Source organism: Arachis ipaensis, chromosome B01, assembly GCF_000816755.2.
Source record: "Arachis ipaensis cultivar K30076 chromosome B01, Araip1.1, whole genome shotgun sequence".
Taxonomy (NCBI): Eukaryota; Viridiplantae; Streptophyta; class Magnoliopsida; order Fabales; family Fabaceae; genus Arachis; species Arachis ipaensis.
The window spans coordinates 129,386,641-129,402,141 of NC_029785.2; the positions used below are offsets into that span (position 1 = coordinate 129,386,641).

The 15,501-nt window shown below is 39.7% G+C and overlaps 1 protein-coding gene across 1 annotated transcript in view; it reads right to left on the bottom strand.

Annotated features, from left to right (window-relative positions):
• LOC107638200 overlaps positions 1-14,038 on the bottom strand; it is a gene marked incomplete in the record, with an annotated part of 37,342 nt that extends 23,304 nt beyond the window's left edge. Inside the window, 1 exon segment of the mRNA XM_016341372.2 lies at positions 14,035-14,038. Coding sequence (XP_016196858.1) covers position 14,035 — 1 coding nt within the window.

Here is a 15,501-nt window from a genome sequence, read left to right on the forward strand (position 1 = left end):
GAGAATATTTAAATATTTGAAAATTGAAAACTATATTTAAATTTTTTATTTTTTAAGATTAGAACATTTGGATTTTTCCGTTCATCTGAATTTACAAAATATAACAAAAATATAAATGTGACTGTTAGAGTATTTCACGTGGATATATCAAAAAAAAAGAATTAATGGTCAAAATCGTACGTGAAAGATATCTCGATCTCTATTTTCGTTCCCGAAAAATAAAATTAATCGAATTTGTCCTTGAAAGATATCCAACCTAGTCACGTTCGTTTTTTCGTCGTCTTCTTTATGTGTCGTTAACTACCTGCGTGGCATACAATCAAAACGACGCATTTTTTATACAATACTCTCCTACCGTTGAAACGTTGCCGTTTAGTCTCCAGCTTCTGGGCCACGTCAGCCATGTCTGAGTTGCGAACCTTGTAACCAAGAGCAGCGAGGAATTCGTCCATGACGCCGCCGCTGGAGCTTGGGTCGTGATCTTCCTCTCACATCTTGGCCTTCCCGCTCAACATTGACGAGCATTCGCTTTTGGCCACGCTGTTGCTGCTGCTACCTTGCTGGCCGTAGCTGAAGCCAGCTTCACTGTGATCCCTCTTGATCTCTTCTATTGCAACAAGGGAAAGGGAGAATCCGAAAACGATGGGAATGGAGAGAGGATTAGAATTGGTGTTCTAATCGGGTCACACAGCAGTGGGAGAATGGAGGGAAGGGGGAAGGAGAAGGAGAATCGGGTCACGTCAGCCATGTCTGAGTTGCGAACCTTGTAACCAAGAGCAGCGAAGAGCTCGTCCATGTCGCCGCCGCCAGAGCTTGGGTCGTGGTCTTCCTCCCACATCTTGGCCTTCCCGCTCGATATTGACAAGCATTCGCCTTTGACCACACTGCTGCTACTACCTTGCTGGCCGTAGCTGGAGCCAGCTTCACTATGATCCCTCTTGATCTCTTTGATTGCAACAAGAGAAAGGAAGAATCCGAAAATGATGGGAATAGAGATAGGATAAGAATTGGGGTTCCAATCGGGTCACACAGCACTGGGAGAATGGAGGGAATGGGGAAGGAGAAGGAGGTTATGAACTTTGAAAATTGGTATGAGTCGTGAGAGAAGAGAAGAAAATAGGTTGAAAATTGAAAAGGGGATCAGGGTTTATCTACTCAAGGACTAATTTGACTTGATATAAAAGACTTATCTTGTCAGCAACAATAGGATACAACTTGGCGTCTGCTATGCTGGCAGTTAACGACACACGTCGCGAATGTTTGCCAATTCAGTGAAGGAGATGACGGAAGGACGAACGTGACCAGATTAGGTATCTTTCAGGGACAAATTCAATTAATTTTATCTTTCGGGGGCGAAAATGGAGATCGAGGTATCTTTTAAGGACGATTTTTACTATTAACTCGTCAAAAAAATTTAAAGATAAAAAAAATCCCAAAAAATAAAAGGACATATAAGTCATTTACCCCTTTTCTTTTCCCTCTTCTAAATTCTTCTTCAAATATTTTTTTATGAGGAATGCTAGGGGGCAGCAATTTTTGTGATTTGTAGCCATCAAATAGCCATTAAGATGGTTTTAATGGTGTGAGATTGGTGTAAGATTTCATCCAATGGCTCACTTTTCTTTGCTGGTTACATGCTGGCCAGAATTTAACAAAGTTGATGGCCCCTAAACTTTTCCTTTTTTTATTGATCTTTTTCAAAAAAACACAATATCACATAAGTTGCAAAAAATACAAAGGGGCTTGTTTGGGTGAGTTTTTAAGAAAAAGATATTTTTTCGAGTTTTTTTTTAAAGATCTTATGAAAAAGTAAAAGTAATTTTATGTTTAGGTATCTCATGTAAAAAGATCTTTTTATCTATCAAGTATGTTTGGGTATAACAATATAAAAGTACTTTTTTGTTTATTTATTACATGAAAAAAATATCTTTTAAAAAAAGATGTAAATTACAGCTTCTCAAAAAAGATATTTTTTTATTTCTCTAGTGCTTTTACTTTTACTACTAGAAATTTGCCAAACACGCTAAAAAATAAAAAAAGATATTTTTCATCAAAATAATGACGCCCAAACAAGTACAAAAACTCACCAATAAAATCACATTCATAGAAACTAAGTATAAATACACTACTCCAATGATTATCACATCCAGCAATTCCCTCGGCCACTGCTGGTAGTGCAGACGAGGCCAAATTAGACCACAGAAGCCGAATCAAAACACTGGTGTCATCGCTCTTCTGCCCCGAGGTAATCACCTTGCTCATTGTGATTGTCCTGGGCAGTTCCCTCCTCTTCAAAACCTCTATGTTCAAACTCACACCATCATCGCTCTTCTTCGGCCTCAACTCAACAACCATGGTGTCCTACGACAACAATAGAGCCACTATTAGTTGCGACTGGAGCTTGAGTATATATCAGGTAGCTAGTGCCCTTATTTATTCGGCCCCAACTAAGTGTAACTAGTTCCAAATCTGTTTGTGTCAGTTCAATGCATGCTGACGTATTCTCTGAACAAATGTGAAAAAATGTTCAATGAGGTATCAGGATTTGCCTCTTGAAATAACCAATATGATAGATTAGGATAAAAAAGTTTTGATTAGATTAAGAAATTAGTATCTCACTTATTACAATATTTACAACGACTTCAAAAACTCACATGAGGTAGGATGAAATCTGGTCACAGTTAAGTAACACATGCAGATGTGCAGCATCGATTTTTTTCTACTCTAACCAGTAGTCACTGTCCGCACCAATTGCAGCTCCTTCCAAAGCAAAGACTGGGTATGTTATTCCATTTGACAAAGATTCTCCCCTCTCATTGTTTCTTGTAATCCTAGTTCTGCGTGACTCAACATGAGACTGAAAATAGATTAAGCAAAATGCGGATTTTCCTTAGCTAGGAATGTTTCGCAGATGCTGCCCTCAATTCGAGCTCTATTCTTCATGTTACGCTTGAATGAACTAATCATCCTCTCAAATGGGTACATCCACCTAAATTGGACCGGCCCACATTATATCGCTTTGTACAGTAGGCAGATTGTTAAGTGTTCCATAACGTCAAAAAAAGATGGAAGAAATATCCTCTTTAACTTATAAAGTATGATGGGAATATTGTTGTCCATGACTGTGAGATCATTAATGCTAATATTCGTAGTACGTAACTCCTTAAAGAATTCACGTATTTATGTGAAGGGGTTTCCAAATGTTGGTTGGAAGTTCTCTGAACGCGACAAAACGCAATCACTTGATGCCAGGGCATCATGGCTAGTTTCACAAGCCATTTTTAGTATGCTTTAGGGTAGTTTCATGCATTTTCTTAAGCAATAAGCAAGTATTTGGTTAATTATGCATTCTTATCTTGATTTAACCAAACATTGTGGTTTCTAAACATTTTCATGAGAATAATGTAAGAATTGAATGGTAGAATGAATGATGCATCATCTCATGATTAGAGCAAGACTTTGATGCACTTTGCTTGGTTGATTTCAAGTAGCAAGAAGCAGAGACCCACGTTAGTGGCCACGATAGTGCCACTAACGTGGAAGAGAGGAATGCTTGGAAAGTTAGTGCAAAAGTGAATGTCACTAACTTCAGCGAAGGGCAAGGAGACCCAAGTTAGTGCTACTAACGTGGGAACTAACGTAGAAGAGAAAGGCAGCTTCAAAAGTTGGTACAAAAGTTAGTCCCACTAACTTGTTCGAAGCAAGGAAGACCCACGTTAGAGCCACTAACGTGGGTATTAACATGGAGGAAAGGGGCACAATGAAAAATTAGTGCAAAAGTTAGTGCCACTAACTTGTTCGAAGCCTAGGAGACCCACGTTAGTGGTCACGTTAGTGCCACTAATGTGGATATGGGAGCTGCATGAAAAGTTAGTGGAAAAGTTAGTTCCACTAACTTTTGCTAGGCCAAGAAAGCCCACGTTAGTGGCCACGTTAATGCCACTAACGTAGGGACTACGTGAGTACTGCCCAACCCCAACTCTTCCAGCAAGCTAAGCAAAGCCCAATGAGTTAGTTAACTACTTCAACTGAGGCCAAGAGCCCACATCCAGAGACTTGCAAACTCAACTGAGGATCAGAGAAGTAGTATATATAGGAGCAGTTTTGAACTAGAAAAGGATTGGGACCTAGGGAATCCAGGATTGCAAACACTCTAAAATTACTTTTCTCTGTATTCAGTTTTACTTTCAATGCACTTTACATTTCCAATTTCCATTCCCAGAGCTATGAACAACTAAACCCCACTTCATTGGGTTAGGGAGCTCTGTTGTAATTCAATGGATCAATAATAGTTCTTATTCTTCTTCTTCTTTCCATTCTCTTTGATTTGCTTGAAAGCTTTCGCTCTTCATCCAATTGAGCAATTGTCTTGGGAGAGAAATTGCTCATACTTGGATTTTCTCTGAACCTTGGAAGAGGAATGAGAAAATCATGCTAGAAATGCTTTCTCATGTTGGACTGGGTTGGGGTTGGATGGATATAGTGACATATAATCCTCTCAATACTTTGATCTAGGAAAATATATGGTATAATCAGTGATCGTACTTCATCTCTTTCCATGAGCAATTAGATCAAGGAATTGGACAATTGTTCAAGCTTAGAGAGATTGAATTACCAAGAAATTGGGATTCAATCACCTAAGATTGCCAAGAGATCAATGAGTTACATGGACTGAGGAAGAGATGAGAATGAACTTGATCCGGAGAATACAACATCTCCTAAACCCAATGAGCTCCCCTATTCTTGTCTTCCCACTCTTTACATTTTGCTATTTACTTTGATGTTTATCACCACATCCCCATTTACCTTACTGCAAATTTACTTTTTACCATTTACATTCTGCTATTTACTTTTCTGTCATTTATATTTCTTGTTATTTACGTTTTCTGCCATTTACATTTCTGCAAATCCCAACTCAATTCTGTTTAGTTCAACTAGAACACTCCTCTGGTTAAAGTTGCTCAACCAATCAATCCCTGTGGGATTCGACCTCACTCTACTGTGAATTTTTACTTGACGACAATTTCGGTATACTTGCTGAAGGGAATTTATAGAGATACAGATTTCACGCATCAAGTTTATGGCACCGTTGCCGGGGATTGATTTTGCATTGACAATGATTAAATTGGAGGATAACTAGATTGAACATTTTCTTTTCCTTTGTTGATTTGTTTCATTTTAGCTTGTTTACTTTCATTCTCAGCAATTTCACTTGTTTTCTATTACCTATTCACATTTTCGTATACTAATCCACTAATTGTTTGATAAATTGCACCACTCACCCTAACCACAATCCTAACAAGAGTGATTCTTTCACTTGTTTTTCTTGTGTTTTTTGTTGATTGTATGACAGGTAGAAGAAGAGGAGCTTCAACCTCTTTTGAATTTGAACCCGAGAGGACCTTCCTTAGACTAAGGAGGGAAGCAAGAGGAAAGAGGGTTATTGGTGTAGAAGAAGAAGAGGATGACCTGGATATAAACATGGATGATGATATGGATAACCATCATGAGGAAGAGGTACATAATCATATTAGAGAGGGTGCAGCCAATCATGTTGGGCAGGAGAGAAGAGTTCTAGGCTCTTTCATCAACCCAAACCCAGGGAATTATGGAAGTAGCATCCTAAAACCAACCATTCATGCCAACAATTTTGAGCTAAAACAACAGTTAATCACCCTTGTTCAAAACAATTACTCATTTGGAGGAAGTGCCCAGGAAGATCCCAATCAACATCTAACCACATTCTTGAGAATTTATGATACTGTGAAGGCCAATGGTGCTCATTCTGACACCTATAGATTGTTTTTGTTCCCCTTCTCTCTTAGGGACAAGGCATCTAAGTGGTTAGATTCCTTTCCTAAGGAGTTATTACCTGGGAGGATGTTGTCAACAAGTTTCTAACGAAGTTTCACCCTCTACAGAGGATAATCAAGCTGAGAACTGAGGTGCAAACCTTCAGGCAGCTGGACGGAGAAACTTTGTATGAAGCCTGGGAAAGATATAAGAAGCTGACAAGAAGATGTCCCCCCGATATGCTCAATGAATGGGTGCAGCTACACATTTTCTATGAAGGTCTTTCTAGGGAAGCAAAGAAGGCCCTGGACCACTCTTCAGGAGGCTCAAGAAGGGGTGAATGCAGAGGAAGGAGGTGACTGGGAACAAGCCAATTATGTTGGAAACTCATCAAGACAACCCTATGATCTACACTCCAAAACCTACAATCCTGGTTGGAAAAACCACCCAAACTTTGGGTGGAAAAACCAGCAAAACCAAACCCAAGATCATAGGTCTCAAAACCCCAACCAGTACAATAACTCCACTTACCAACACTCCAACCAAAGACCATATCAATCCCCACAAAACACTTCTTTCCAGCCCTCATATCAAGCACAAAATAGCCATCACCAACATCCAATTCCCAACCTATCACCACAAGCACCATCTGAGGATAGAATCTCCCGGATTGAAGCTCTGCTTAAAGATCTTTGCAAGGAGTTTCAAGACAACAAGGTATTCAAAGAAGAAGTAAGATCTCATATGAAAAACCAAGGAGAGGCCATCAAGAAGCTTGAATCCCGAGTAGGATATCTTTCTCAACAAATCCCTAAATCCACTGACAGCTTCCCAAGTGACACTGAGAAGAATCCAAGAGGAGAAACAAAGAATGTGAGAAGGGAAAAATGTAAGGCAATCACTCTAAGAAGTGAAGAGACTTTGGAGGGTGAAATTAGCAGGCCAACAGAGCACAACCAAGGGGTTCCAAAGGAGAATTTGGAAGAGACAGAACAAGAAATTGATTCTGCACAAAGGAAGGAGCTAATGGAGAAGGAAATCCTGAAACCCTATGTGCCAAAAGCACCCTTCCCTCAGAAGCTCAGGGGTGGTGAGAAAGAGAAGAAGTATTCTAGGTTTCTAGACACATTTAAGTCCCTTCATATTAACATTCCTTTCAATGATGCCCTCCAGGTTCCAGCAGATGCCTTCATACATCAAATACATGAAAGAGTTGCTAACCAAGAAGAGTCCCTTGAAGGATGGACAAACAGTGGTGATGACTAAAGAGTGCAGTGCCTAAGGAGATATAATGATTAACAGAGGATTTTCATAAGGACTCACCTACAAAGAAGAAGGACCTAAGGAGTTTTCATATCCCTTGTGCTATAGGAGATATAATGATTGACAGAGGATTTTGTGATCTTAGAGGAGCATAAATTTAATGCCCCTGTCTCTCATGAGGAAGCTGCAGATTAATGAGTTGAAATCCACAAACATAACCCTCCAGCTGGCTGACAAGACCCAGAAACAAGCAATAGAAGTGGTTGAAAATGTACTGGTGAAGGTAGGGAGGTACTTCCTCCCTACAGATTTTATTGTTCTTGAGATGGAAGAAAGCTATCTTCATCCAATCATTTTGGGGAGACCATTCTTGGCCACAGCCAGAGCACTCATAGATATTGAGCAAGAGGAGTTGATATTGAGAATACATGATGAACAACTAACATTTCATGTCTTCAAATCTTCACATGAATTTGAACACAAAGACCTGAAGGATGATCAGAAGGATGCATTCCTGGAAGAAACAAGCAGTGAATCACAAGCAGAGTCTCTGAAGACATCCTTGAGGGAGAAACAAGAAGTCCAAGTGGTACAACAATCAAGGGAGTTCAAGGAAGAGCTGAAATCACAAGATTCAAAGGGGATAGCCAACAAGAACCCTCCTGACACAAGAATGACTGAAGCACCACTTGAAGGAGAGAAGAGAATTGGGAAGAAGGTGCCAAGAGGATGGAGAAACAAGAAGATCCCTACAGAGGATTTCTCTCTAGGGGACAGAGTGATATCAATTCACCAGCCACTAATCCTACCTCATCTTCCTATAATTACATCTTAGTTACCTCAAGTGTACACAATCAATAGAATTCTCTCCCTAGAGTATGTAGAGATTCTCAAAGAAGCAAGTGGAGATAGATTCACTGCGAGAGGAGAAGATTTGAGACATTACCAACCCCCTGACAAAGGCCAACCGTCAAGCTAATGACATTAAAGAAGCGCTTCATGGGAGGCAACCTATGCTTTATATCCTTTTAGTTTATGTCTTTATTATAGTTAATAAAGTAGTACTCATGGAAACGAATTCAAAAATTGACAAGCACTTAAGTAAGTTCTTGCGTAAAACACATAGTGAACAACAAGTTTGTGTGCAAGACACCCTAAGAGGATACATGGGATTCATATCATGTATATGTTAGGAGTCCAATTAAAACCTTTTGCACCACGTGATCACAAACTAAGTTTGGTGTTCACCAATACTATACGCATAACTCACAAGAGTCAATTTAGTTCCAACTCATGAGTAGTACCTAGTTTGCTTTAGTAAGTATTTGGTGAAAATTCAAAAAGTAGTTAGGAACATTTCAATTCTCGCCACCCATTAGAGTTAATTTTTTGTTTTTGCTTCATTGTTTTGCATAGGGAAATAAAGGAAGAATAGGTGGAATTGACAAGACAAGCCAAGGAGGGAGATTCGGCTACTTCATGGAATGATAGGCCCATGTCTTTGAATGGTGTTCTTTGAAAAGTGTTACCATGCAAGCATTGGATAGTTCAATGTGTCACAGATTCCACCCTTGAAGACCGAACCCAACCACTTCATAAAGTGGTGATCCTTGTGCTCATACTACTTCACAACACACACCATCCATTCTCACCATCAAAATTAATCTCTACCGTTCATTTACCCACCACCTTGCAAACAAATAGTTCCCACTCCTTATAACCGAAACTATTGCTCACCTCCACATTCCAATCCTTATTCCATTACAAGCCATATTCATACATCTTCACACCCCTTACTTATAGTCAACACTGTTGATCACTCATTTATCCTCATTCTCAAACCATACCACCAACTCACCTCACTCATTAGACTCGTCACCCTCCTCTATATCCGTGTCATTCGGTTCCTCACCTATGGCATCACCCAGCTCCAAGAGAAGAAAAGGAAAGGAGCCTATGGAGCAACATCCCTTTGATGAAAAGAAATTCATAACCTTGCACCATGCACTACAGTTCATATGGATGGTAGATAAGGAGATAGTACACGAGTTGGGTTTCCAATTCAAGGAGAAGGAATGCCCACCAGGGAGAAAATTGAAAAGAGGAGGTGGAAACTCCTTGTTGATCCAGTCACAAAAGTGAGTGCAACTCTTGTTAGAGAATTCTATGCAAATGCAGTTCGATAAGATAAGAATGATGACTCTTATAGGAGTTATGTAAGGGGGGTGGTGGTTGACTTTAGTCCAATGACCATCATGAGGGTACTAAAGCTACGAGCCATACCATTTGAGAAAGAAAGTTATGAATCAAGAATAAGGAGTGAGCCTGACCATGATGCAATTATAAATGATATTTGTGTCACATGGGTTGATTGGGTGAGGGACTCCAATGGAGCACCTAAATTCATAAGAAGAGGAGACCTCATCCGGAAGCTAAGGGATGGTTGGAGATAGTAAGGAGATCCATTCTTTCTAGCTCGAACAATTCGGAGGTTAGTGTCAACAGAGCAACTATGGTGCATTGTATAATAAAAGGAGGGGGGAATCAAGGTTCATGAACTCATAGCAAAAGGTATTTGAAAAATGGTCGAGAAGAATGATGTCGAAGGTAGGCTTGGATACCCCAACACCATCTTTCGTTTGTGCGAAAGGGCTAAGGTGGTGTTTGAAGATAATGTCACTGAGTGGGTGACAGTTGGTAAGCCAATTACTCCTCGACGAATGAACTATGTTACACCTACTTAAGCTCAAAGGAGGCCCTATGGAAAGAAAAGAGCAGTGCCACAACTCTCAGAAGGACAAGCTTAAGAAGGACAAATCCCAGTCACCATAGACATGAGCCAAGTCCAAGAGGCTATTGATAGCCTATCAAGGCAATATCTAGAGAGCCAAGAGCAACAGAGGAACCTCCAATTACAAATGATGAACCGACAAGAAGAATTCCAATCCCAAATGATGGATCACCAAAGGGAGTGGCAGAAGCAATTAATAGAGCAGCAACTTGAACAAGGCAAACAATTTGGTGAATCCATCAACATGGTGAATCAAAGACAAGCTCAACAACAAGAGGCCATCCAAAAATTAATCCACATGCAAGCTCACCAAGATGTTCATATTCATGAAATGCGCCGAAGGCAATATGAGCAAACGGAAGCATTTGACATGTATATGGCATTTCAAGAAGGAGTTTATATAAGTAGAGCTGGGTATGACATAAACACTCAAGCTAGGCTTGGTTATTTCGTTGGTCAGCTACCTGTGCTGAATTCATGAATCAGAAGATATGAAGAGGTCCATGAGGAGTTAGCACAGTTAGAGAAAGAAAGAGCATATCAAAACCATGAATCAGTAAGAAAAGCATTAGAGGATTGGAAGAAGGCAAGAATGGCACGAATACAAGGAGGAACAAGCGGACAAAGAGAAGGAGCAACAAAGAAAAAAGACAAACAAGTAGAGGACCATGAACCACACAAATGAGAACAAGGCGGTGGAGTTCTTTTCTTTCTAAGTTTTAAATAAGGAAAATCATGTATGAAATAGAATATACTTCCATAGTTAGTTTAGGAATTTCAATTAATTCAATTGCATTTAGCTTCTTTAGTTTACCTTTGGCTTGCTAGCTTAGATGTTTAGACCAATGCACCAATGCTTAGATTATATGATGTGTTCTTAAGTTCAATAAAAGAAAATGAAAGAAAATGTTATGAAAAAGAAGAGTAAAGTCCAATGTTGTAGAATAAAGTCCTAGTGTTTATGGTGGTGGTTGCTAGTTAACTTGGTTCATTAATAAGGTGCAAAGCTTGGATATCTCTTGGACTATGAACTTAATGTGCACTCTATGAGACTTGGATAACTAATAAGATCCTAGAAAGGAAAAGAGAATGACAAAGAAAGAAAAGAACAAGCAATAAAGCTAGGCACCAATAGTTTGAACATTGAGGCATGTGTCTGTGGTGTTTTTGTGCAAGGATGTGCTTGGATGAGTAAGTTCTTAGGAGTGCTTCATCACTTGATAACTTGGGTTAACTAACCAGGGATTGTCAACTGAAAGTCCACTATCAAAAACAATCTTGTCACAAAACATTTAGTAACCCAAAGAGGTGTTGGACACCAAGGTCTCAGGAATGAATAACAAACCATGTGTCTGTGGTGTGTATGTGCTGAGGAGAGGCTTGAGTGAGTAAGTCCTTAGGGGTGTTTCAATACCTAGCACCTTGAACCAACTGGTTTCGGGAGTGTTGGCTGAAAGCTTATCATAAAGAGTTACCTCAACACAAAGCACTTAGCTAAAGAAAATAATAAGCTCTAAAGAGAAAAAGAAAACAAAAACAAAAACAAAGCTAAGATAAGGATCAAAGAATAAGGGTCTCATAGAAAGTAATAGAGTGAGTAGTCAAGAGCACGTTATAGCCTAGAAACCAGCAATAACGTGAACCTAAATTGCTATGCATGAAAACTCCATGAACCAAGGTTTTGAATTCTCTGAATAAGGACTTGTATCTCTTGTATTCTCATTCATTCTCTTTATGTTCTACTACTTGCTTGAGGACAAGCAAGATTTAAGTTTGGTGATGTGATGCCAGGGCATCACGGCTAGTTTCACAAGCCATTTTTAGTATGTTTTAGGGTAGTTTCATGCATTTTCTTAAGTAATAAGCAAGTATTTGGTTGATTATGCATTCTTATCTTGATTCAACCAAACATTGTGGTTTCTAAACATTTTCATGAGAATAATGCAAGAATTGAATGGTAGAATGGATGATGCATCATCTCATGATTAGAGCAAGACTTTGATGTACTTTGCTTGGTTGATTTCAGGTAGCAAGAAGCAGAGACCCACGTTAGTGGCCACGATAGTGCCATTAACGTGGAAGAGAGGAAGGCTTGGAAAGTTAGTGCATAAGTGAACGCCACTAACTTCAGCAAAGGGCAAGGAGACCCACGTTAGTGTCACTAATGTGGGCACTAACGTAGAAGAGAAAGGCAGCTTTAAAAGTTGGTACAAAAGTTAGTTCCACTAACTTGTTCAAAGTAAGGAAGACCCACGTTAGTGGCCACGTTAGAGCCACTAACGTTGGCAGTAACGTGGAGGAAAGGAGCACAATGAAAAGTTAGTGCAAAAGTTAGTAGCACTAACTTGTTCAAAGCCAAGGATGAAAAGTTAGTGCAAAAGTTAGTGCCACTAACTTGTTCGAAGCCTAGGAGACCCACGTTAGTGCCACTAACGTGGAGATGGGAGCTGCATGAAAAGTTAGTGGAAAAGTTAGTTCCACTAACTTTTGCTAGGCCAAGAAAAACGTGAGTACTGCCCAACCCCAACTCTTCCAGCAAGCTAAGCAAAGCCCAATGAGTTAGTTAACTGCTTCAATTGAGGCCAAGAGCCCACATCCAGAGACGATCAAAGAAGTAGTATATATAGGAGTAGTTTTAAACTAGAAAGGGACTAGGACCTGGGAAATCCAGGATTGTAAACACTCTAAAATTACTTTTCTCTGTATTCAGTTTTTCTTTCAATGCACTTTACATTTCCAATTTCCATTCCCAAAGCTATGAACAACTAAACCCCACTTCATTGGGTTAGGGAACTCTGTTGTAATTCAATGGATCAATAATAGTTCTTATTCTTCTTCTTCTTTCCATTCTCTTTGATTTGCTTGAAAGCTTTCGCTCTTCATCCAATTGAGCAATTGTTTCGGGAGAGAAATTGCTCATACTTGGATTTCCTCTGAACCTTGGAAGAGGAATGAGGAAATCATGCTAGAAATACTTTCTCAAACCTGTCCCGTTATCGATGATCCTTAGGATTCTACTAATACGATACCAAACTTGCCTACCACCCAACCTTCCAGGTGCCTCTTGTTGTTTAGTTTTATTCTTTTTGAACGAGTTTGTGTTAGGCCAAAAAGGATTAAACCACGAATTCTTACCGCCATTTGTCAACCAAAATGTCTTTGTATCCTCCATACAAATGGGGCATGCCATTCTGCCCTGAGTGGACCAACCTAACAACATCCCATATGTAGGAAAGTCGTTAATGGTCCACATTAATGTAGCATGCAATTGAAAGTTTCTCTTCATCAAAATATCATACGTTTCTATACCATGGATCCACAATTCCTTTAATTCGTTCACCAAGAACCACAAGAAGACATCTATTTTGGCCTTTGGATTGCTGGACCAAGTATGATGCAAGTTAGAAACATGTATGGTCTTTTATACACAATTCGAGACTCAGGTTATGAGATGCTACGATTACAGGCCAACAAGAGTACGCATTACCGAATTTCGAATTCGGTGTGAACCCGTCAGAGCACAAAGCTAGTCTAATGTTTATAGGCTCGCTTGCAAATGTAGGATGGATCCGATCAAAATGCTTCCAAGCTTCTCTGTGTGACGGATGCATCATGATTCCATCATTTCTCTTGTTGTTACTATGTCAGGTCATGTGAGGGGCCAAACTCATCGATGCATACAATTGTTTCAGCCTTAGGAATAAGAGCAAGTAGTGCATCCATTTCATTGGAACTTTCTTTAACCGGCGTTTACCAATATGTTCTCTTTCGACTTGGAATCTCGGTGATCTACATTTAGTTAGGTCCGCATCCCTCTTGTAATACAGCATACAACTATTAAACAACAATCAATTTTTACCGAATTTAGACCAAATTTCAAAACTAACTTATTTGCTTTGTAGTGGTTTCGGGGGATGCTAGTGGTCCCAACAGGTACCATTTCAGCAAAAGGTGGCCCACTTATCAAAATACTATTGGGTATGATTTTCTCCGACTTAATACTCATCATTCTAACACATGCATACAACTCTGAATGAATACACCCCTCGAACAAAGGTTTCGTAGCAGAATCTAACATATGATCAAGGTTCTGAAAACCAGTTCGGACCGGCCGGTCGAGCCGGTTAAACTGTGAACCGTGAAGAAAGACGGTTCGAACAAACAGCAAAACCACAAATTCTAAAAACTGGAGTTGAGCCGTTGAACCGTCCAGGAATCGGTCGGTCGAACCGAACCGTGACCCGGCCAGTTTTTTGAATGCGCATCCAAACGCTGTCGTTTCAATCTCTCTTGGTAACTCCATATGCCCAGAATCCCAGATCCAGCCTTCATTTTGCCCTAACCCCTAACTCCATCCTCCATATCTCATCGTCCCTCACCTCCATTCAGCACTTCAGCCACCGCCTTGTGCCGCCGCCGTCGCGACAGGGCTCGCACCCTTTCCCTCTATCGCGCAGCAGCCATTGCAAGCTTCCTCCCCTTCCATCGTGCAGCCACCCTGGGAAACGTCGAAGCCTCCGTCGCGCAGCCATGCTGCCGTCATCCCTAGCTCTGTTGGTCACTCGGTTCAAAGGTGCTCTACCACTGCTCCTTGTCTTGGTCACTCGGTGTCTCTGTCAGTCTGTCTCCCTCTTGCATGCTCTGTTGAAGGCGTCTTCGAGCTTCCAGGTAATTTTTTGAACTGTGAACTGAAGGCGTCTTGGTCACTCTGCTCCTTGTCTCTGTCCCTTATTACAATGATTGTTTGATTGAATAACTGTTGCATATCTCTGTCTCCCTGATGAGTATGATTTAATAATTGTTTGAATCTATGAAGCTCTGGGAACTGAAGTCATTGAAGTCTGATATACCGATAATCTGATATAGTGATACTGAACTGTGAAGTGTGAAGTCTGTGAAGCTCTGTGAAGTGTGAAAGCCGAGCTTCTTCGAGCTGCTTAGCCCTCTATTCCGACCTCTTCTCGCATGTTAGAGCCATTATTCAACCACCGTTCTGTTTCTGTTCAACCATCTCTGTTGCATTTCAAAGCTCCAGCTCCCTCTCCCTGTTCTGTTCGAATTTTAGAACATGCTCCAGCCTAAGGTAATTTATTTTCCTTTACTTGTTCTTTCTTGTATTAATTATTCAGTTATTATTTTATTTAATTGTTGTTTTTAATGATTAGTATGTTGTTCAAGTTCTTGTTTTCTTGTTGGTTTGCTGTATTTTAAAGCTTTAGTTGTTCTTGTTATTTTGATTTTCAATTCTAATTGATTTTATTAATTTGTTAATTTGATAAATTAATGTTTTAGTGTTGTTCTTAACTTTTAAATTTTAGGTTGTTATGTTGTTCTTGACCTTTTGATAATTTGTTAATTTTATAAATTGTGAAGTATATAAATTGTTCATGACGTTGATCTTAATTAATTGTTCTTGTTATTAGAAAGAGAATGGAATTGAGGTATATCAATTTACAGGTAGCTATAAATTGAAAAGAGGATACTCACTGGGTAGAGCTCCTTTGTTACTTCATTAAATGTTTTTTTGGGTTTCTGATGCAATACCTGAGATTAAGAATTGAATGGAAGATGAGCAATATTGACTTTATTTTTGTTTGTTTGTTTGAATATGAATTCAAGATTCTGTAAAACTGACTTTTACTAGGAATCCTACA